Source organism: Microtus pennsylvanicus, chromosome 5 (genome assembly GCF_037038515.1).
Source record: "Microtus pennsylvanicus isolate mMicPen1 chromosome 5, mMicPen1.hap1, whole genome shotgun sequence".
Lineage (NCBI taxonomy): Eukaryota > Metazoa > Chordata > Mammalia > Rodentia > Cricetidae > Microtus > Microtus pennsylvanicus.
Genome location: NC_134583.1, coordinates 72,169,912 through 72,193,407, shown reverse-complemented (window position 1 = coordinate 72,193,407; position 23,496 = coordinate 72,169,912). Strand labels below are relative to the sequence as shown.

General features: G+C 47.5%; 1 protein-coding gene across 1 annotated transcript in view; it reads right to left on the bottom strand.

Moving 5' to 3' along the window:
* Btbd16 (BTB domain containing 16) overlaps positions 1–23,496 on the bottom strand; it is a 55,036-nt gene that overhangs the window by 5,514 nt on the left and 26,026 nt on the right. Inside the window, exons 8-10 of the mRNA XM_075974864.1 lie at positions 20,419–20,549; positions 10,754–10,873; positions 3,755–3,846 (exon numbers count right to left, since the gene is read on the bottom strand). Coding sequence (XP_075830979.1) covers positions 3,755–3,846; positions 10,754–10,873; positions 20,419–20,549 — 343 coding nt within the window. The remainder of the gene's footprint in view (positions 1–3,754; positions 3,847–10,753; positions 10,874–20,418; positions 20,550–23,496) is intronic.

Sequence of the window (23,496 nt, the reverse complement as noted above, 5' to 3'; positions counted from 1 at the left end):
GTTAAAATGGGAGACCAATATCTAAGAATAACTATGGCTGCATGCAAAAGTCACTTATTTTTTAATACATACTCCAAATTTATACTTTTTTAAGTTTTTAATTTTTTATTGCTTTTATTGAGCTATCCATTTTTCCCCACTTCCTTTCCTTCCTCCCCTCTCCCCTCCCACCCTCCCCCTTCCAAATTTATTTTAAAAGAAAAACAATGTACGGGACCAAGGAGATAATCCAGCGGTCAGAGTGCTTGCCACGCAAGGGTATAGATTAGAGTTCTGGTGGACACTGTAGTCCCAGAGCTGCGGAGACAGACAGGAGATCCCTGGAGCAAATTGACCAGCTAGACCAGCCCAATTGGTGAGAGACTCTGCCTCAATATATAAGGTGGAAAAGGCACATGTTTGCATGTTTACACATATATGGGCATGGATACACACACACATAAACACACCATAACACACACACTTATACAAAGAAACTTCAAAAAGAATAAAATAATCACTCCAAACTGAAGAGCAATTTCAATTTAATAAGAAATGTCTTGTACTATTTATTAAAGTTTAAGTTAGCTGGATGTGGTGGCTCATGCCTTTAAGGTCAGCACTTGGGAGGCAGAGGCAGGAGGATCTTTGTGAGTTTGAGGCCAACCTGGTATACATAGTGAGCTCCAGGTCAGCCAGGGCTACATAGTGAGACTCTATACCAAAAATCAAATAATACTAGCATTTAAGTTCTATGATTCTTAGAGAAACGTGGTCTCAACAACCACTGCCAGATGCAAGATTGCACTGCAGAGCAATCACTGCCAGATGAACCTTCATGGGTTCTCAGGAAATGACATTAAAGTAGAAGGTGGACATCAAAGCCCCCCGAAACAGGCCAGGCAGGGCCTTTCCCTTTGAACAATCCGCCACACACTGCCAAGGTTTTTCCATCCTCTTGACGTTATTATCAACAAATATTACAGAGAAGAAGGGAAGCAGCTACTTAGGCTGTGAACTGTTTCTGGCAAAGCTGGAGAGATAGTTAAGTGGCTCTGTGTTCCTGCTGCTCTTGTGGAGGACCTGAGCTCAATCCCAGCACCTTCAACAGGCGGCTCAATTATTGCTCTAGCTCCAGGGGACCTGATGTTCTCTTCTGACTTCTGCAGGCAACTTCACCCTCCGCTCCATAAAATCAAAAATTATATATAGGGGCTGGAGAGATGGCTCAGAGGTTAAGAGCACTGGCTGCTCTTCCAGAGGTCCTGAGTTCAATTCCCAGCAACCACATGGTGGCTCACAACCATCTGTACTGAGATCTGGTCCCCTCCTCTGGCGTGTGGGCATACATCGAGGCAGAATGTTGCATACATAATAAATAAATCTTAAAAAAATTTTATATATATATATAATCTGCTTCTGAAGAGGCATGGTGGCACACACCTGTAATCCCAGCACTTGTGAGGTAAAGACAAAAGAATCAGAAGCATGAGACCAGCCATAGCAAGTTCGAAACCATTCTGGGTAAAATGAAACTGTCTCAGAAAACAAAACAAAACAAACCAACCAACAAAAAACCCAGCAGTCATTGAGATAACTCAGAGAAAAGGGAGTTTGCTGTCAAGCCCGATGACCTGAGTTTTCAAATCCTCAGGATTCATGATGGAGAAGGAGACGCAGACTCTTGTGAGTTGTCCACTGATCAGCTTCTGTTTTTATTTCCCTCCACACTTTCCCAGAGTCCCTAAGATAGTCATAAATTACAGAACACACCATCCCCTCGGTTCCGGCATTTCCAGTTTCCTGGCTGCAATCCTTGCCTGGCAGGGGGCCGGGGTTAAAATGACGATGTTATCAATGTCACTAGAGCATCTAGAAGCAGCTTGTAGAGCTCCTGACTGCATCAGCCACTCCCAGGGTTTCAGCTATTACCACATCCACAGATCTGAGAGTGGCTTTGAAATCGTTCTCACAAGTCCCTTTAGGGGAAGCTCTCCCAGCAAGTGGCTTCCTGAGCTGCCCACAACATATGGACAATATTTTCCTCCTCTTTCCAAATCCTGTCACCTTTCCTCGACCCAGAGCATGAGGTCCAGGCAACAAAAGCCTAGCTTAGGGCGTAGACCTGGAGCTTTGGGAGTCATTGAACAATGCTTCTCAAATGCATTCAAATGAAAAAAAAAATGTGTCCCTGGTGTATACAGTGAAGGAAACATTGAGTTAGTCTGTAGGAAACGTCCCAGCGTGTGTCATAAAGGGGAATTGAAAGTGTCACCCCCGAGCCTGTTGTACCACATCAGTCCAGCCAATTCTAAAGCCAATAAACGGCAGTGAACTCTTCTGGTCTCATACTCTGCTTGGTATTCACCGCAGGGGTGGGGGACAGGAAATAAAGTTGTGGTTAATATGCTTAGCCTGAGCATGTTAGCAACCAGAGACAGGGTAGCTCACAGATGGGGGGAAAAGGAGAGAGCCAGGCTGAGTGTGGCTTTGGAATGAACTTTGACCTCTAAAGACTGAGGTCCAGTTGATGAAGGAGCTGGATCCACAGTACAGAATCCGGGAAGCCTGCATTTCCTTCTCTGGAGGAATGCTTTAAGAGAGAGTCAGTTTCTCTCCCAAAATGCCAAACAAGTGACCTAGAAGCTAATCCCCTGCAGCAGCTGTGACTCAATTAGACAGCCTTGGGTGATGGGTGTGTCCTGCAGCTCAGGGGTAAAGTGCTTGCCTAGCACGCATAATTCAACAGGTTCAGATAATCAGCACCACACAAATGAGTGTAGGGAAACATCTGAAACCCTAGTACTCGGGAGGTGGAGGCAGGAGGATCAGAAGTTCAAAGTCATCCTTGACTATATACTGAGTTTGAGGCTAGCCTGGGGTATATGATACTCTGTCTCAAGACAAAGGAAAGAGATGGGGGGTACTTTTGGTGGTGACACAGGCTTGCAATCCTCACTGAACTCACGAGGCTAAGGCAGGAGTCACAAGTGTGAAGCCAGACTTGGCTGTCAACATGACATAAGACTTGCCTCCCTCAGACTGGTATGTAGGTTTGTCTGTGGGGACATTTTCTTGATTGCTAATTGATGTAGGAGGGCCTGGCCCACTGTGGGTGGTGCCATCCCTAGGCAGGTGGACCTGGGCCTTATAGGAAAGCTAATTGAATGTGAACCTTGGAATAAGCAGGTAAGCCACTTTCCCCATGGTGCCTTTCTCTGTTTCTGCTTGAGTTCCTGCCCTGGTTTCTCTCCCTAACAGACCTGGAAGTGTAACCCAAATAAACCCAAATAAACCTCTCCCTCCGAACTTGTTCATCACAACAACAGAAAGCAAACTGTGATGGCCCTTTCTGCCCATCATGCTATGTTTTTTATATTTATTTATTTATTTATTTATTTAGTATACAATATTCTGTCTGTGTGTATACCTGCAGGCCAGAAGAGGGCACCAGACCCCATTACAGATGGTTGTGAGCCACCATGTGGTTGCTGGGAATTGAACTCAGGACCTTTGGAAGAGCAGGCAATGCTCTTAACCTCTGAGCCATCTCTCCAGCCCAGCATGCTATTCACGGAACTTCTGCTTATCCCCCACTTTACAGGTGGGGTGACTGAGACGGAAGTCATACATCTTGAGAGTGACCATCCCAGGGAGCATTCCTGCGGCAACATCTCCTGGGGCTTCTGGGGGTGTCTGAGACAATATCTGCTGGGGGTTCATCCCAAAGAGCCTCCCCCCCCCCCCACACGGTCACCTAGGTGGTGACACTTACCACTGGTGATGCCATGTAGACGCAGGCAAAGGAAGAGTGGCATCCAGGTCTGTCCTACATCTCGCTCCAGAAAGCAGCACTTCTTGGGAAAGCTTGGAAGAGAAGAACAGAAAGTCTTCAGAGAACTCTCTGGAATGCATGAGCTGCTGAAAGCCATGACCTAGAGACCAGTGGTTTCTGCAGCAGGGCTAGAACGAGGCAAAAGCGTGGAAGCAGGGACCATCTAGACAATACAAAGAGATGAGTGGTTATATTCCCCTCTACTTCTGATCTGTGCACATAGTAGGTGCCTAGATTATGCGTATTAAATGATTGACAAGAACATAAGCCAATCGCAGGGAATTTACATTTTCTTGGGTTTCACAAATCTGTGGAACAGACAAAGTAAGTTCTGTCAGCTCCATCTCACAGAAAACTGAATCTTGGCCAGGCTTTGCACCCCAGAATCGAACATCTGACTCTTTAACGATGTGGCCCTTGCAGGAAGAACCAAATTAGGCCTTTCAAAACATTGCTGGTAGAATTAGGACAAACCCAAGAACCAGCTATGGGTCCCTGGTTTCGCTATCGTTTTGTGAGGCCCTGTGCCAATGTTAACGCTGATGAATTGCAACACAGGCTGAAAGTCAGGAATGGGTAGAGAAGGTCAGCTTCCTAGGGAAAGATGTGCTCATGGGGACCCACACCTACCACTCTTGACATAAGTGTCTCAGTAATCCGCAGCTTAAATAGAATCAGATGCAACCACACAGGGAGAGGCCAGGCCGAGAGGGAAGCGTGTGGTCCTCAAACACAGAAGCCATAAGGTTCCCAGTTTGCTACTCTGCTGGGAGTGGAAAGAGTGCTGAAGGAGACCCAGGGCCTGGTCCTCCCTTTGGGAAAGTACTTGGGCCAGAAGGACTGTCCTCCAGGTCCTCTCTGGACAATCATCCTGTCTCAGAGAACTGGGGAACAACGTCGAGACAAGCACTTGAGTTCCATAACCCTGGGAAAGTGCCGAGGACATGCTGCTATGGCTGATCTGAGAGGCCATGGTCAGCCCATCAACCAACCAATATGGAGGCCTGGAGTCAGGCACACCATGGTCCGCTCCTGGCCTGGTCACCCGTCAGTCATGTGACTGAACCCATCTGAGCTTAATTCTCCTCTGTGGAGACAAGAATCGCGTGTGTCTGGTTGGATGGGTGGGAGAAACTGAGGTGACGGTACTTGGCACAACTGCTGGAACCCAGCAAAGTCTCCTGTACCTAAGTCCTCCTGGGACTCAGGCGTCTTGGGGACATGGCGCTGCTCCTGGTGGCATTCATCCCCAAACACATAGAGATCCACTTAGCTGGCAGCCTCTGATTTTCTAAAATCTCAAAGGGCCTGAGGGGTGTGACCCGCACTCTGGAACCAATCAACCTCACTCTTCTCCTATGGCTTGGAGACATCCTCTGTCTATGCCGCCACACAGGTCTAGCCTAGCACCTTTCTACCTGTCTTGATGGTGACAGCAAACTTCCATCGATGTCATAGGAGGAGTCCAAGAATAAGAATATAAAAATGTAGATTCCAAAAATTAGAAGGTAGAAATAAAGAAATATAAAGTTGTCAGCCTAGGAGAATGAGAGCAGGCTGTCAGCGGCTTTCTCTGCAGTTTAAGGATTAACTATGAACAGTGGGTTACTCTGCTTTACAACCCATAGATAGCTCTATTTGTGGGGCTGAAGCAGCTTTCCGGTCTGCAAACTGAGGCTCGGCTTTTAGATCCCCCCTCCCCCGGCCACTCATGACCAGAAATTGACGTGAGCTGAGTTAACTTTTAAATGATGGGATGTAAGTGACTTTTGACTTTTTGGTTTTATATTGTTCCATACCTTCCCTGCTATGAGAAACTGGCAGTGTAGGGGGTGCAGAGCCGTGGTAGACACTGTCAGGAAAGGCCAGGGGAAAACAATGGACTAAATACAAACACTGGTTTAACTGAAAATCTCTGTTAATGGAAACTGCAAAGAAGGGCAATTTGTATCCGAGTTTTACCTTGAGACCACAAAAATTCTTTTGTTATTGCCTAATGCTTGCTATAAAAGGAGGAGTTCAGAAACCAGTCTTTGCCACAGCCTCACAAGTCCATCTCTGGCTGTGGTCTCAGCTAGCTCATAAGTTTTTTGTGGAGATTTATTTTTTTAATTTTTTATTTTTATTTTCCTGGAATAAAGTTTGCTTCTGGTTTATTAGACTTTGGTGGTCTGTCCCCATCTTTGCGCAACCCCCGTGAACCCAACATCATACAACAGGAACAAGTCTGGGGACCTCCTGCCTGGCTGTGCCAGTGAATTCCAGGCCCTGTCTTCCCAGCCACTTCCCAGATCTCATTGACAATTCATCGCTCACTTTTCAGGAGCAAACTGTCTAAGGTTCCTCAGCCCCCAGGGACTGACCCCTTAGGGAAGACAGTTCCTGGAAACTCAAACACAGACTGGTCACCTCTGGGTCCTGCTTTCAAGGTGTGCCCGCCCCCCCCCCCCCGCCCCCGCCCCCCCCAGGGAGGCAAATTCCCTTCCGAGGTCACAGACTCTAATTTTAAAGATCATTCCAGCCTCAGCGTTCTCACTTCCCCCTTCCCACCGTCAGCTGGAGTCAGCTTCTCTTGCGGATGAGTCAATGTGAGGCTCATAGTGCTGTTGGCCCTGCAAACCCGAGCCACCAGGTACAGACCCGAGGATTCCGACACATACTGTACCATGGAGGAATCTGAAGATGTTATACCTGGGTGTGTTAGTTACTGTTTGTTTCCATGACAACACCTGACAGAAGACCTAGACCTTATGGAGTCAAACAGGCAGGAAATGGTCCCTTTACTCCTAACCCCAACACAGGGTAAATAACACAGTTCCACAATGGCCCAAAGATGCCGCTGTTGCTCAGTTTCTTCTGCCAAGGGCGTCATGGGTCACTGTCCTCAACTCTCATCTGGGACATGAGCATGGTCACCTCCATGTGCCAGGGTTGGGTTTCTGGTCCAAGGCCCTACTGGAGTCATGGCCGATGTGGGATGCGGACCAAAGACTTCTAGGAGAGAGTGTGTAATGCTGTACGCTGGGCCTGAGCACACACGTGTGTTCAGTGTGAAAATTCTCTCAAGGTTTCTGTGCTTTTCCACACAAATATTCTACAGTTTAGTTTCCAAACTAAACACTTCAGGGGCTGGAGAGATGGCTCAGCAGTTAAGGGCCCTGGCTGGTCTTCCAGAGGTCCCGGGTTTGATTCTCAGCATCCACATGACAGCTCACAACTTCCTTTAACTTCAGTCTTAGAAGATCTCATGCCCTCTTCTGCGGGCACTGCATACATGTGGTACAGGCTGACGTATGTTCAGACAAAACCCCCATACACATAAATAAATAAATAAACAAACAAACACAAATAAATAAATAGGTTTTATAATATTTATAGTTTTTTTTTTCTAGACTGGGTTTCTCTGTGTAGCCCTGGCTATCCTGGAACTCACAATGTAGACTACGCTGCCTCTGCATCCCAAAGGAGATTAAAGGTGTTTGCCATCACCATCCAGCAATAAATAATATTTTAAATGGACTTTGAAGTTTTCTGCTTTGGTCATTATCAAGCGTATGGGCTTTACTAGCTGTTTGGTTGGGTATTGTCAACTTGACACAAACTAGACTCCCTTAGGCATAGACAACCTCAGTAGGGGAATCGCCTCCGTCACATTGACGTGGGAGCACCCAGGACACTGCGGGCCGTGTCACCCCGGGGTGGAGTAGGAGCGCAATCCAGGCAAGTGAGTAAGCAGCTCTCCATTGTGGTCTCTGCATGGCTTCCTTCCAGGATGGCCTATAACCTAGAAGCTGAAATTAACCCTTCTCTCTCCAGGTTTCCTTCGGTCTATGTTTATCACAGTGTAGCAGCTCTCCCTGATTCTGCAGTAAGTCGAAGGGAATGGGAGCTTTTCCTCGGCGGAGGGAAGCATTAGCTTTGCTTACACATTCTTTCCTATAAGGAGATGTTGAGATTCATTCTGCACAGCCTGGAAAGCCTGTCTATTTTTCCAAAATAATCACTGGGAAGCAACAGCCTATAAGGTGCCAAGGTGTGTCTGTCTGTCCGTCTGCATGTTCATGTGCGCGTGTGTGCACATGTGCAAGTATGTGGGTGTGTGTTGCATGTGTGTGCATGTGTGTGTTCCCATGTGTGCTATGTGGGGGCACAGGCTCCCTTCCTACACCGGTGTACTTAGCAATAAAAGCACCTGGCTAAGTCAAGAATCCTCCTGTGAGTGTACCAGGCACGTGGTACGCATTCCGGAAGTATTTGGTGAATGAATGAAACATTTTGTACAAGTCCATGAGGGAAAAAATGGAGTAGCAATAACTCAGACATATATATCTATCTATATTTGCTTCTAGCCTTTCTTAGGATGAGCCTGGAACAGGTGAGAACGGAGCCACGTGACTGCTGCAGTGGTTACTATTCTTAGCCTCCCTTAGGATGCCTAGCCGGCCAGACTGCTCCCACGGCTGGAGCGCTGCCGCCTCCCTGGTTAGCTGCAGGCACACCCTTGCTCTCTAGTATTTAATCAGCTTGTCTCAGTGTTGCAACATTATGACAATCTCACGCTGGAGGTCGCCATAATGTCTGGTCCTCAGTGTCCATTTCTTCTCAAGAAGATGGCTCAAGATCATGGTCATTCAAATGATTTCGCCAATATGTTCACCGCCCCAGTAGAAGCTGCTGTCCTCAGGGCTTAGGCTGGACCAGTGAGATGACGTGGATACAGGTGAATAGCAGTCCCAAGGGAAAAGGAAGGATCTAGGGTTTGGGGCAATGTTGGGTAGATGCAAGTGTGAGGTTTGGGGTTAAATGCACGTCAGTATCCAGAGAAGTGTCTGTGCACTAACTAGACACCGGGAAGAAGGCCCATGGGTCAGCCCCACGAAGCCCATCCTTGGTGGAGGGGCCCACACTTCCACTCCCTCCTAGCACATCTTCCTCATACCTTCAGCACAGCTCCAGTGAGTCACTACATGCTAGCTCACTCCCTATCTCCCTGTGCGAAGACAAGAGCTGACCTGCAGCCAAGTGGTAATTTTCCCTGGTGGGCATGACTCATTGGAAAGAGTGTCTCTGGGATATTAAAAGACCGAGGGAGGTGGGACTAAAACATTTGGGTTTCAAGCAAATTATATAGAAACAGAGCACAGCACACACAATTCTGCCACCAGTAAAGCTTTCCCCAAATAACAAGGACAAGAAAAGAGCAGGCTTTGCAGTTAGCACGCCGCCCAGCTCTTCCAGGAATGGATGAGATGTTTCAAAACAAGCCGCATGAAACTTGGCTCAAACAGGTTAATTTGCTCATTAACATGTGAAGACATACTTATCTGCTAAGTTCCCATGTACAAAGAACATGCCTCATCATGCGAAGAGGCCTTGATTTCTATTCCTGTAGGAACATGGACCAGAAAGGACAGCCAGGTTCTCCACAGCTTTCTTTCGAGAGCAGGCTCCTTACAAGGACTTGGGATGGTCTCTGGCTACAGGGTCACCACACTTACTCACCATCTGGGATGTATGGATATGAGTTCATATTTAAAATAAATTATGGTCTGCTCTTAAATATTCCCCATAAGCTCATGGGTTAGACTTGGCCACTAGGGATGGAGAAGCCTTCAGTTTTGGGCCTAGTGGGAAGAAAAGAGGCTTCTAATATCTGTTCTAGGAAGGGATAGCACAACTCTAATCCTTACTTTGTTTTTGCTTTCTGGTCATCGTGAAGTGAGAAGCTTCGTACCCACCACAAGGCTCTGTGTCAACACGAGCCCAGGGGTAACAGAGCCAGTCAACCATGGATGGAAACCCTTGCCCCTGAGCCAGAATGGCTTGCCATACAAACATGAGGAACTGAGTTTGGATCCTTAGAACCCATGAGGATCCAGGCTGGGTGGCGCATGTGTCTGTAACCCAGGGAACCTGTGGTGAGATAGGAAGCAGAGACCAGAGACAACCCAGTTTGGTGGCCAGCTCACCTATCGCCTGTAACTGCGGACAAGAGATTTTGTTGCAGACAAGGTAGAAAGTGAAGACCAACACCCAAGGTTGGCTTCCACATGTGTTCTGTGGCACATACACATCCCCTGTGCTCACACATAAACCTGTGTGCACACACAGACTTTCCATATGCATTATGCCCATGTACACACACACATCACAGACACATACCACATACAGCCAGACACACACACACGAGACACAGAGAGACATTAAAATGAACAAGAGCCCTTCAGTATTATGCTGATAAACAGAAGTAAAGAGTAGAAAGTTTTCTCGGGAGTGCCTGGTAAGACACCCTCAATGGACACTCAGTATTTTCACTCTACCAGTTTTTACAGTATAAGAAGCTAGATTCGTGCTAGGAAACTTCTGCACATTCAAATGTTTTTATTTTTCCAGAAAACCCAGAATTCTCTATGCAATCTATAAAAATAGAAGGGAAAAACCTCTGGCCTGATGTTTTAAGGTCAGTGTAGCACAGTCATTTTCCTGAACTATTATTACCTTGTGCGTCAGGGTTGTCACTGGGCACACCAGTTCCCCAAGCACGTGGATATCTCAAACCAAAACAACCGCGTGCGATCGTCTCTTCTAAGTGCTCTGAAGCATTCGTCACCACAGGCTTCACCTACGCTCTCCAGATGATGCTAATGGAAATCGTATTACTGACATCTTTCCCCTCACAGTATTTTAAGCAAGATAGAAAGATAGAGGGATGGCTCAGTAAGTAAAGACGCTTGCCACCAAGCCTGGCAACCTGAGTGTGAATCTCGGGGATTCCCACAGTGGAAGGAGAGAACTGATTTCTGCAAGCTGTCCCCTGACTTCCCTGTGCATCCGTGGCATGCACGCCCATACAATAAATAAGTGAACGATTAATCAATTCATTAACATGGTTTAAACCAAGATACATATGTTTTGTCGGTCAACGTTACGGTGCATTACCTGCTAAAAAATGACAGCATGGTCTCATGGATTGGAATCGCCTGGACCTTGCAGTTCAGCTGCAGGTAGACCCACATGAGTAAGGTTTTCAGGAGGTGGAACTCACTAAAGGTGAACAACCTGGTGGAAAGGGCAGATGGAGAAGAAACGTTAGGACTAGGAGGGAAAAGCCACTTGGAAGAGAAAGGAAAGGTAGAAACGAGTCTGGGGGTGAGACACAGCCAGCCAGAGCCTCTAAGTGGCCTCGGACAGTGAGATGCTGAGTAACTTGTTCAGGGTGACTTGACTCAGCTGAGGGAGGGCTAGGAACCAGAGGCTGGGCCCTGTACTCCCAACTGCCTGCCATGCTGCTACTGAAGTGTTCTCGTTTGGCGAGCTCTCACCGAAAGCTGCGTTCTCAAGTCGTTATGGGTTTTAACTGTAACCCCATAGCACACAAGCCTCTGAAAGGAGAGAGATGCACCCGGCTTTGAGAGCTGCTGAAGTTGGTTCCAGCCTTGCGTTTATCTAACATTTCAATCTGTGTTCATCGTGGCTCTGTGAGACATTGCACACAGATACTTAAGAAGTCAGGTTATTCAGTCAGCCATTGTTCCTTCTCGCCTGCTAAACGGTGCAGCCAGAGTGAGTGTCTCATTGGCCCCACTGGACCTTGGCCTGTCTGGAGGCTGAGATGAATAACTTTCTTAGGTCACACGGTTCTGGGCTCAGACCCAGGCATGGGTCCGGCGCCTCTAGGGTATGGCTGTGCTCTCTCGGCTCTGAAAGGGCAGTCCTAGCCACTTCTCAGAATGGCAGTGGTGAAGACCGGCGCAGAGAATTCATCGTGGAAGTGTCCAGCTGTGGCTGTCACAGGGTAGCGGTAGAGGACACAAATTCATCATGGTTCTGGAGGTCGGAAGTACAAAATGGAGTTCAGCCGGCTCTGATCACGGTGTGAACAGGATCGGCTGGTCCTTCCTGGAGGTTCTGGGAGAATCTTTCCCCTGCCTGTCTTGGTACCTGGAAAGCTCTGCCATCCCCTGGCTTCGGGCCCTTCTTTGGCAGAGTCAGCAATGTGACATCTTCCAATCTCCTTTCTCTCTTTGACTCTTCTTGCACATGTGGTAAGAGTCTTCCTGTGATCTCCTGGGCTGACCCCTATGTCCCCAGGGTAGCCTCGAATTTTATTTATTTATTTATTTATTTTGATTTTTCGAGACAGGATTTCTCTGTGGTTTTGGAGCCTGTCCTGGAACTAGCTCTTGTAGACCAGGCTGGTCTCGAACTCACAGAGATCCGCCTGCCTCTGCCTCCCAAGTGCTGGGATTAAAGGCGTGCGCCACCACCGCCCGGCTTAGCCTCAAATTTTAAAGTCAGCTTGTTAGCTGCCTTCATTTGACCTGCAACCCTAACACACCTTTGCCATGCACTCAGACGTAGTCAGGGGTTTCAGGGATGATGTGGGCATCCTCGGGGCCATTACTGTGTGCTGACCAAGCACAGATAAAGTGCTTAGGGCAGTGTCTGGCACATGACCATGTGTCCAGCAATGGCAGGTCTTCCTCAAAATGGCAGTGACGGCCCTTGGCTTCATAATCCAAGCTGTGGCCACAGCAGCAGGAGGTGTCTCCTCAGGGACCCACTGTGCCACATGGAGTGGTGGCGCACGCCTTTAATCCCAGCACTTGGGAGGCAGAGGCAGGTGGATCTCTGTGAGTTCGAGGCCAGCCTGGTCTCCACAGTGAGTTCCAGGACACCCAGAGTGACATAGTGAAAAAAAGCCCACTGTATCCAAAGCCATTGCGGCCCTCTCTAGGCCCTGCTGACTCAGCTGTCTAAGGAACGGTTTAGACACTTCTTAAACCCGCTGATACTTCTGGTGTCAGACCTCGGGCAGAACACCTCGTTTTAAGTTATGTCATAACCTCTTCATCTCCCACCTCAAGGGGTCACTGTAGGTGAGAACCAAGCTAGCTCATGTCTCAAAGAGCAACGCAAATGCCACCCTCCCACCTCCCACACTATTTCTGGACACAGTATAATTGCTGCGTTCCTTGTAGGTTTCCAGGCCACCTACAGATGCAGAGTCTTGAGTCAGGCCAGACAGAACCAAGTTGGTCACTGTCTGGGCCTCAGCAGCAAGGCGGGAAGAGGAAGGCATTTCTTAGAGGCAGATGCCATGTCCCCATAGAGAGTTTAGTCAGCTGGGTGTATGTGTGTGGGGGGGCAAACTGTGTGGTTTCTCTAGTAGATGCTACACTTGTGGCCTTTAAGGCTAGAAAGTTTCTTGAGTTCTTAGCAAGGACGAGTCAGAAGTGACAGGAGGGGTCATCTGGGGTTCATCACATCCTGGCTTTTTTTTTTTTTTAAAGATTTATTTATTTATTTATTTTGTATACAACATTCTGCCTCAATGTATGCCCGCACGCCAGAGGAGGGCGCCAGATGTCAGTACAGATGGTTGTGAGCCACCATGTGGTTGCTGGGAATTGAACTCAGGACCTCTGGAAGAGCAGCAAGTGCTCTTAACCACTGAGCCATCTCTCCAGCCCCCACATCCTGGCTTTTTTAAGACGTTTGCTGAAGTTGAGGTCTCTGCATTTAGGACATCAGTCTCTAAAAGCATTTCCAGGCATGTCTAACCTGCAGCCCCACCCCACATGCTGCATGGACCCCAGGAGAGTGACAGATACATTTTGATATAAAATCATAAATGTATTGAAAGCATTGTGAGATTATCCCCCGCCCCCCCGTTTTTGCAACTTCATTGCACACTCCTTAAACTTGAACACTGTAGATGACAGTGATGTCTCAATGTCAGTTGCATGTCACATGGCTACATTAGCTCTTGCAGGAAGTAGCCAGGAGGAGAATATTCACCCATGCTTTTAATTCATCCAAGAGCTTTGGAGACTTCAATGCCGATGGAACTCAGTCTCCTGCCTTGCACCATGCAAGTTCCCTGGTACTTGCTTACAGCCACTGTAATGTAACTGAAATGCGTTCTTTAGGAGAAAATTATGGTCATGCACCAGACACTGACTTCTTATTCTATTTTTCAAGGAAAATGCTGCACATAAAACAATAGACCTCCTTTCTGAACACTGACCATAGAGAAAGCCACACCCACATGAACAGGCCGTGAACAAGGACATCCATTGCTGCTCTGTTTGTCATAGCAAAGAACTAATAAAATGAAAGACCTTTAGAAAAATAATGAAAAGAGATGGTTGTGGATTTGTTCCATAGGACCCTGCACAGCACACAGAATTAGAAAATCTAATTAAATAAATCATCAGGGGTTGGGAGGGAGTGCATGGCCCTGTCTCAGTGAGTAGGTTGTGGTACCCCTTACCACTGTAAGGATGCTGTTTTGGAAGGCAGCATAATGCATTATTTATGGATGCACAAGTACACAAATAGAGTTCACTCGCATGATCAGGGACTTACAAGCACCTCCCAGTCACTCCCTTCTTTTTAGAAATGGAATCACACTGGGGAAAAGAGGTGAACTGCTTTGCTGGAAATATTTTGTTGTTTGTTTTGTTTTGCTTTTTTGAGACTATGAACTTTCGGCTGGCCTGGAGCTTACTATGTAGACCAGGCTAGCTTCAAACTTACAGAGATCTACTTGCTTCTGCCTTCTGAGTGCTGGGATTACAGATGTGTCTTTAACCACTCCTGACCTGATATTCTGATTTATTTATCTTTCTTTCTTCCTTCTTTCTTTCCTTCCTTTCTTCCTCCCTCCCTCCCTCCCTCCCTCCCTCCTTCCTTCCTTCCTTCCTTCCCGACTTCAACACATGTGCCAGGACATGCAGGCTTGCCCATGTGTACATACACCCAAATAAATACAATACAAAATTTTAACATTTTCAATAAAAAGCAGTAAGATCAGCATCCTTGTTGGTCTTGACCATCAATCAGTAAGGTAACAGGTCTCAAAGGTGTACTAGAATCTGGTGACAGCCATGGTTTTGAGGGAATTCTGACCTGGGTTCAAATCCAGCTCACCTGCTGCATGGGGTGAAGCAGGGCACACAGCTTTGATTGATCCTTCATTTCCCATAATCTCCATCTCACGGGATGAAAATTGTTGGTGAAAGGACCCAGCACACTGGGTTGCTGTGGGGATGAGCCCTCTGGAGACCCATTCAGAGTATTCTGTATTTGACAACGCTCAGTAATTGGTCGGCATTGTTCCTGTTTGCCAGAGAAGGACCAGCTACAGAAATTCCGTGTATGACAGTGCAGCATCACACACATAGCGTGGGACAGGTGTGACAAGGATGACAGGGGTGTCTTTCTTCTTTAAACAATATTACAAGTGTATGCGTGTGCGTGTGTGTGTGCGTGTGTGTGCGTGTGTGTGCGTGTGTGTGCGTGTGTATTCCATGGTGTATGTGAGTGTAAGTGCACATATGCTCTGATCTATGCGAGGCCAGAGAACAGCTGTCAGTACTCAGCTCTGACCTTCCATCTTGCTGAGGCAGTAGATCCCTTGTTTCGGCTGTACTCTGTAGCCCAGGCTAGCCCTTGAGCTTTCAGGTCTCCACGATCCATCCCATAGTAGGAGTGCTGGGGTTACAGATGTGTACCACCACATCCGGCTTCTTACTTGGGTCTGGGGATGGAACTCGGGTCATCAGGCTTGCATAGCAAGCACCTTTAACCCGCTAAGACACCATCTCACGGTGTCTTTTGTTTAGGGAACTCATGAGATTCTGAGCTTCCCTGGCTTACAGAGAGGAAGCAGGGGATCTTGGAAACAGAGCGACTGGGCTCCCTGCTGTAGGGTCCCCTTTTCTGTAGCTGGGAACTGGATAGCCCTTGGGGTTTCCAGGAAGACAGAACTTGGAATGAGGTTTTCATAAATTAGAATCAGGAGAACAAGGGTCACCTGGTGGTGATCTCTACAAGGAAAATGAACTGAGAACCACATTCTAGGCAAACAAACTACGCCCGGAGGCCCAGGAGGTCGGGAGAACAGTGTATATTTGTATATAGTTTGCAAAATGGAAAGTAAAACTGAAAAGAGGTGAGGTCAAGGAGAAGGGACTTTCAGAGAGGAAACGCTGGACAGCCCCAGAAGTAGAGGCTTCTGCTGAGAAAAGACCATTGATCCTTGTGTCTTTCTCACAGGCTGGGGGTGAAGTGATAGTGGTTATCTGGCAGGTCAGCTGAGTGGGGCCCAGGAATGCTCCAACCCTGGCCGTATGTGTGTGTATTTGTGTGTGCGTGCGCATGTGTGCTCTGGGCTCTCACAACTTCTCGGGACATGTATCCCAGGCCTGGTCAACCTCTTTCTGGGAGGCCTCGCTTCTAGGATGAGTGGGAGAGGATGTCATATTGGAGGCAGGCTGTGGGCCCAGGAGCCAGCAGAACTTTCTATCAGCTCTCTGCTCTAAGAGGTAGTGACTTTAGTGTCGGGGCTGGGGGCACTGGAAGGACGAACATGCAGTACCTATGGCACCTGGTGTTTAGTTACTGGAGGAGCTGTTCCTGCTGGGTTAGATGTGGGAAGTGGGGTGCCAACCCTTCTCAGCAAATGCCCTGACAAGAGACCCTCTAGTCTGGTCACATTTACTTTTTCTTTCTTTACTTGTCTGTCTGTCTGTCTATCTGTTTTGAGGTGTGCACTTTTACGCTTGTTCATGTACATACATGTGTGTGTACAGGCCAGAAACTGACATTACGTGTTTTCTTTCCTCAAACACTCTCTCTCTACCTATTTTCCGAGAGGGCCTCTCACTGGCCTGGCGCTCACCGACTGCACTAGACTGGATGACCACTGGCCTTCTGGGATCCGTCTGACTCCACTCTCCCAGCATGGGGTTGCTGGAAGCCCGTGGCTGCTGGAGATCCAGACCAGCTTGAGAGAGGAAGTGAGGAGTCTGGGCTGCTGAGTCTCTGTCCACTTCAGGCTGTGTGAGCCGGGGATGCAGACCCTCAGGCAGTAAGCCCTGGCCTATCTGTGCAGGTGCCTCCGGCACAGGGCCAGAAGGCCAGGACCCAGTTTCCACTCGGTGTCTGCCAGGTTGGCGAGTCTAGACGTTTGACACGTCATGCTCTGGAACTATTTTCCTGCCGGGTGAGCATGTTGTCAGGCCTGTGCCATCCCCCATGTTCTGGCTGCGGTCAGATGTTATTTTTCCCCGTCTTTTTCAGTCAAACGTTACCGGTGTGGGACAGCTCAGCCTTTCCCGAGGGAGGGATGGGTGGTGTTATGTCATGTCTAAGGACGCCATGTTTACACATTCTTCCGTGTCCTGACCTTTGCTCTGTTGGAAGGTGGAACGCAGAGTGGTGGGTACAAGAGTGAGAAAAACATAGGGAACTAGAGCAGAGTGCCTGGGGCCCACTGGCGCCCTGCTGCTCCTGAAATGGCTTCTGGGATCTTCTTAGGTAACGGACCCTACCTTGCCGCCCTCCTTCCTCTGTTCATTTGAGGGCATTGAGTGTCACATGATAAATTTAAATTATGGAATAAGCTAATGATCCATCATGGAGCAACACACACACACACACACACACGCACACACACACATGCACGCACGCATGCACGCACACACACGCACACACACACACACACGCACACACACACACACGCACACACGCACGCACGCACACACACACGCACACACACACACGCACGCACGCACACACGGAGGCCAACAGAGGTCACCCAAGTGCATCAGGTATCCTCTTCTGTATCACTGTAGAGAGACTACAGTCTCACTTTGAGGCGGTGTCTCTCCCTGACACATTTTTCTTTTAGCCTGGCAGCCATCAAGCCCCAGTGATCCCCTCATCTCTACCGCTCCCCAACACTGGGGTTGCGGGCGAGCATGGGGCCATGCTCAGTTTGTCAGCAGTGCTGGGATCTGAACTCAAATCCTCTTGGCTGTAGAGAAGGCACTTTTACTCATGGAGTCATCTCTGAGCCCCCTCGACACAGAATTTCTAAGAGCGGGATACTTTCTACCACACAAACATGACAAACATCTGCACTCTTTCGTTTTACTGCGAATATTCCTTTAAAATAGAATATGATCTCCACCTCTGAAAGTCACCCAATGGGAGCATGTCTTTAGAAACTGTCTGTGAGCATCAAGAGCCGTCTGAAAAGAGTCCCAAAGAGACCTGATGTTCTCGTTGCCTTTCTGTGGCTGTGATGTAATACTGTTACCAAAAGCAACTAACTCGGGGAAGGAAAGGGTTTATTTCGGTTGGCACTTCTAGGTCACAGTCCATCAGTGAGGCAAATGAGGACAGGAGCTCAAGCATGAAGAGCGGAACCCACGGAGGAGCACCGTGGTATTGGCGTCTCTCTCTCTCTCTCTCTCTCTCTCTCTCTCTCTCTCTCTCTCTCTCTGTCACTCTGTCTCTCTCTCTTGCTCGCTTGCTCTTTTTCTCTCTCACTCCCATGCCCTGGTTCACGCCCAGCTAGCTTTCTTACACGGCCCAGGTCCATTTGCTTGGGGATGGTACCACAGAGGCTGGCCCCTCCCGTATCAATCAAGACATTTGTCACAGATGTGGCCGCAGGCCCATCTAATCTGTGCAGTTCCTTAGTTGAGATTCCCTGTTCCCAGGTGACTCTAGGTCATGTCGAGTTGACAATAAAAATTAACCAGCACACTTGGCAACCTAACATTTGGTCTGAAACTAAGCCTTGAATTAGGGGGAGAGAAAGCAACGCCACTAGGCCAGTGATATCCAAGTATCATGCCAATGGCAAGTTTCCTTGTTATCAAAGTTTTTAAAATTCTCTTTCTTGGGGCTGGAGGACGGGTGGGGATAGTTCACAGGTTAAGAGCACTGGCTGCTCTTCCAGAGGCACTGAGTTCAATTCCCAGTACCCACATGGTGGCTCACAACCATCTATAAATGCAGTCCCATGGGATACAACACCCTCTTCTGGTGTGCAAATGTACATGTAGATGAAAAACACCCAGATATAGATATAGATATAGATATAGATATAGATATAGATATAGATATAGATACAATACAAAAATACAGAAATCTTTAAAAAAGATTCTCTTTCTTAGGAAACCATCCCTAATGGCATTTGGGGTGAAGGAGCACTTGCACATAGCTTACTCCAGTTCAGAGAGGTGCGTGAGTGTGTGTGTGTGTGTGTGTGTGTGTGTGTGTATGTGTGTTCACATATATGTAAATAATGAGGCAAACAGAACACAAAGGTGGGTGACTCCGGGCAAAGGATGTACCTGGGAGTGAAAGGGGTTTGGATGAGTTTTTCTACTCTGTGGTGGAATAAAGCCATCCACACTCAGTAGAAAGCAAGCTTCAGATCTTGATCTTTTCCTTGGAGAGTGGTAAGTATGGTGTGGCCCTTTCTCACAGTGTTGGGCAACCATACTGGCATGGCAGCCCTGTCAGCCAAGAGATCTCACAGTGAACAATGGACACCCTGCGGTGGCTGTGTGGTAGCTGTAAGGTCAGGGAAGTTTGGGGCATCCCAGTGCATTTTCAGGGTGGCTGTGCACAGTTTAAGATGACTGTAGTTAGAGGCGAACTATTGCAAGTTGAGAAGCCAGGGTTCTTTGCACTATTATTGCTTTTCCTGAAGATTAAAATTTTCAAATAAAATATTTTTAAAAGAGGATTTCAAAACACACAGTCCATTCATCTTGGCAATTTCTTTCCTAGAAGTATAACGTAAGGAAATAATCTGAGATGAAGAAAAATCTGCGCTGAAAGCCAGTAGCTAAGGTGAGAACGTTGGTAAAATATCAGGAATCAGCTAAAAGCTAAGAGCTGTCCACGGCTCCCTAAACAGCTGGAGAAAGGACGAGACAGAGCTTGGCAGGACAGGACAGGGATTTCAGGCGGAAGGGAGCATGCACAGGGTGGCCACACCACTGCAGAGAGTCCGAGGAAGGTCCATGTGTGTGGCTGTGTCAGACCGTGAGATGGTAGAACCAGATGTTACTTGTGGAGATCAAAGCCAGAAGCGAGATCAACACTGGGGGTAGGTGTATCATTAGCCGGCCCTGCCATGGGCCATGAGAGATGAGGGAGGCTTTGCCTTGGCACAGGCACTGTGGAGTACTCAGTTTGGAAACAATTGGCTTCATGGTCAAGGTGAAATCAAAATAGTATCCAGAGGAATCCAAGGTTCTCATGTGTTCTGAGGACATTGTCCTAGGAGAGGGGTGAGCAGCAAGGGCAGGGGGCTCTGAAAGTTGTGAGTATTTAGCTTTGACAGAGAGGCCAAACAGGCAGTTGGATATTTAGGCTTCAGTAAAGGAGTAAGGGACTAGACATGAAATCTTGTTTGGAGTGAGAAGTTTTTCTTTTCTTTTCTCTGCCTTTCTTTATTTTCCATAATAAAACGTGAATGTTGTCGGGTTTCTTCCTCTTTTTTAAAAAAATAATTTAAGCAGTAGTCTTTTGCTTTTCTGACCTAGTCAGATAAGGAGACAGCTGACATCAGCAGGTCCTTACCTACGGAGCATAAAGAACCTGACTCCACATGTAATACCCTGAGTTTTGGCTCCCCTCCAAGGCCTGGTTATTCAGAAGAGCGGAGAACTGGGAACTAAACGGCAAGTCCACAGAGATGTGGGTCTGGCCATGACTGGGGACAGCTCCTTGTCCCCCACAGCGCCTGCTTCTCCCCACCCCCATCCTGCGGGCCGCACACCAGCTCTGACCTGGGGGACTTCAGCACCTTGTGCAGCAGATGCTGGGGGATGTGCCGGAGGTGGATCTGTGTCCCCACTAGAGGTACCAAGTTCATCGCCAGCCACTTCTCACAGGCTATGGTGAGCTGCTCTTCCTTGTACTGAGGAGGCAAAATAGGAAGGCGCTGGAGAAAACACGCTTGGTTCCCAGCCCCCTCTGCTGGCTTGCAGCGACACTGCGTGCAGATGTGCCCCATTTTCATAAAAACTCTGCTGGGGTGGGGACGGGGTAGGAGCAGGGGAAGGTTGGGAGTGTGGAGGGGTGGGGTGGTGGAGCGTGGTCACAACCATCAGAGGATTGAACTCCATCGATTTAAACCACTCCCTGTGAGGTCAGTTCCCAGTTATCCCTATGGCACCGATGGAGAAACTGAGGTTCCAAGGTGCCTTCTTTAGTAACTGGTCCAGCTACTGTTCAGACTGCCTGAGCAGAGGCTTGTGTGCTGAAGACCCTGGGCTGCCTTCAGTGACCCCACTGCAAGTCTGGAGAAGCCTAACCCATGTGGAGTTCAGAGGCTACTCCAGCATGCACTCTAGAAGCAAGAATGAAAAGACAGGACCTGGAGGGGAGGTGGGCACCAAGCCCACCCTAGAAGCTATTGGCTGTTGATAGCTGCTGGGGAGAGAGACTTTTTAAATCTGTGGCCCCTGGTAAGTCAGCCAGTCTCCAATAGCATAAGGATAGCACAAACTGTACTCAGTGGGTTTTAAGCAAGCTAACAGAGGACACTAATTTTGGTGGTTAGGGAAAAGGAAAGGATGTGGGAGAAGATGGAGGATGGGGTGAATATGGTTAATATACACTGTAAAAAATTGTCGAAGAGCTGATAAAAATGAGAGAGGGAAAAAAGGAACTGTGAAAAGGGCTCCTAGAGAACACCGGGCGGCGGAGCGCGGCCGGAACACCGGGCGGCGGAGCGCGGCCGGAACACCCGGCAAGCGCGGCCGGAGGACGCCCAGCGCAGCCGGCGGGGACCCACTGGGACCAGAGCGGCAGCAGAGGACACAGGCTGCTGGCGGCGGGAACCGTCCCAGCAGCAGAAGCAGGCTGCAGGGACCGCGCGCAACACCAAGAACAGATCGCCCCACTACAATTAAACCAAAGAGGTAGGCCTTCGGTTGGGGAGGTCCCTGGCAAAGGAGGAGCCGGGTCCTATTCCTGAAGACCTTTCTGAGGGGTAAGAGGGATCTTGGCCCCCAGCAGGAACCAGGAAACAGAGCAAGGGCATTTTGTAAGAGGAGCCCCTGGCCAGCAGGGGAACCTGAACCAGTTTTAAAAGACCCCTTAGATAGCATCGATAGGAGGAGATGGGCAGGCGCCAAGGAAAGAATTCACCCAATAATCTGAAAAACAACATGAAAACACCAGAACCCAACGATCTTACAACAGAAGGTCTCCAACACAATAACACAGAAGAAGTGGAAAAAATTGACTTTATGAAAGCTGTAGAGTCCCTTAAACAACATGTGAAAAATGCCCTTATAGAAATGGATGAGAAGTATAACCAAAAATTTGAAGAAATGAGTAAATACGTACATAATACCCTGGGAAACCAAGAAAGAACGGTCAAACAGGTAATGGAAACAGTTCAAGAATTGAAAACTGAAATGGAAGCAAGGAAGAAAACACAAATTGAGGACCAGATGGATATGGAAAATCTAGGTCAACGAGCAGAGCCTACAGAAACAAGCATAATCAATAGAATACAAGAAATAGAAGAAAGAATCTCAGATTCTGAGGACAACATAGAGAAAATAAACGCTCTGATCAAAGAAAACTGCAAAGCCAACAAATTCTCATCACAAAACATTCAGGAAATTTGGGACACAATAAAAAGACCAAATCTAAGAATAATAGGAATAGAAGAAGGAGAAGAGTCACAGCTCAAAGGCCCAGAAAATATTTTGAACAAAATTATGGAAGAAAACTTTCCCAACATAAAGAAAGATATTCCTTTGAATATTCAAGAAGCATATAGAACACCAAACAGACTGGATCAAAGGAAAACATCCCCTCGCCATATAATAATCAAAACACAAAATATACAGGTTAAAGAAAGAATACTAAGAGCTGCAAAGGAAAAAGGCCAAGTAACTTATAAAGGTAAACCGATAAGACTTACACCTGATTTCTCTATGGAAACAATGAAAGCCAGAAGGTCCTGGATAGAAGTACTGCAGAAGCTAAGAGACCGTGGATGCAAGCCCAGACTACTATACCCAGCCAAGCTTTCGTTCACTATAAATGGAGAAATCAAGACATTCCAGGATAAAAACAAATTTAAACAATACGTAGCCACGAATCCAGCCCTACAGAAAGTAATAGAAGGAAAATCGCAACCCAAGGAATCCAACATTGCCAACACTGCTTACAATAACTCAGGCATCTAGCGACCCTTCACTAGCACAACTCAAAGAAGGGAGACACACAAATTCTACTTCCAAAAACAATAAGAATATCTGGCGTAAACAACCACTGGTCATTAATATCACTTAATATTAATGGTCTCAATTCACCTATAAAAAGGCACAGGCTAAGAGATTGGATACGAAAACAGGATCCAACATTCTGCTGTTTGCAAGAAACACATCTCAACCACAAAGACAGGCATCTACTCAGAGTAAAGGGCAGGGAAAAGATCTTTCAAGCAAATGGTCCTAAGAAAAAAGCAGGTGTGGCCATATTAATTTCTAACAAAACTGACTTCAAACTAAAATCAATCCGAAGAGATCGAGATGGACACTTTATACTCATAACAGGAACAATTTGTCAGGATGAAGTCTCAATCCTGAATATTTACGCCCCTAATATAAAAGCACCCACGTATGTAAAAGAAATATTACTAAAACTCAAAGCAGACATCAAACCACACACACTAGTAGTAGGAGACTTCAATACACCTCTCTCAGCAATGGACAGGTCAATCAGACAGAAACCTAATAGAGAAGTAAGAGAACTACTGGAGGTAATGAAGCAAATGGACTTAACAGACATCTATAGAACATTCCACCCAAATAGGAAAGAATATACCTTCTTCTCTGCAGCCC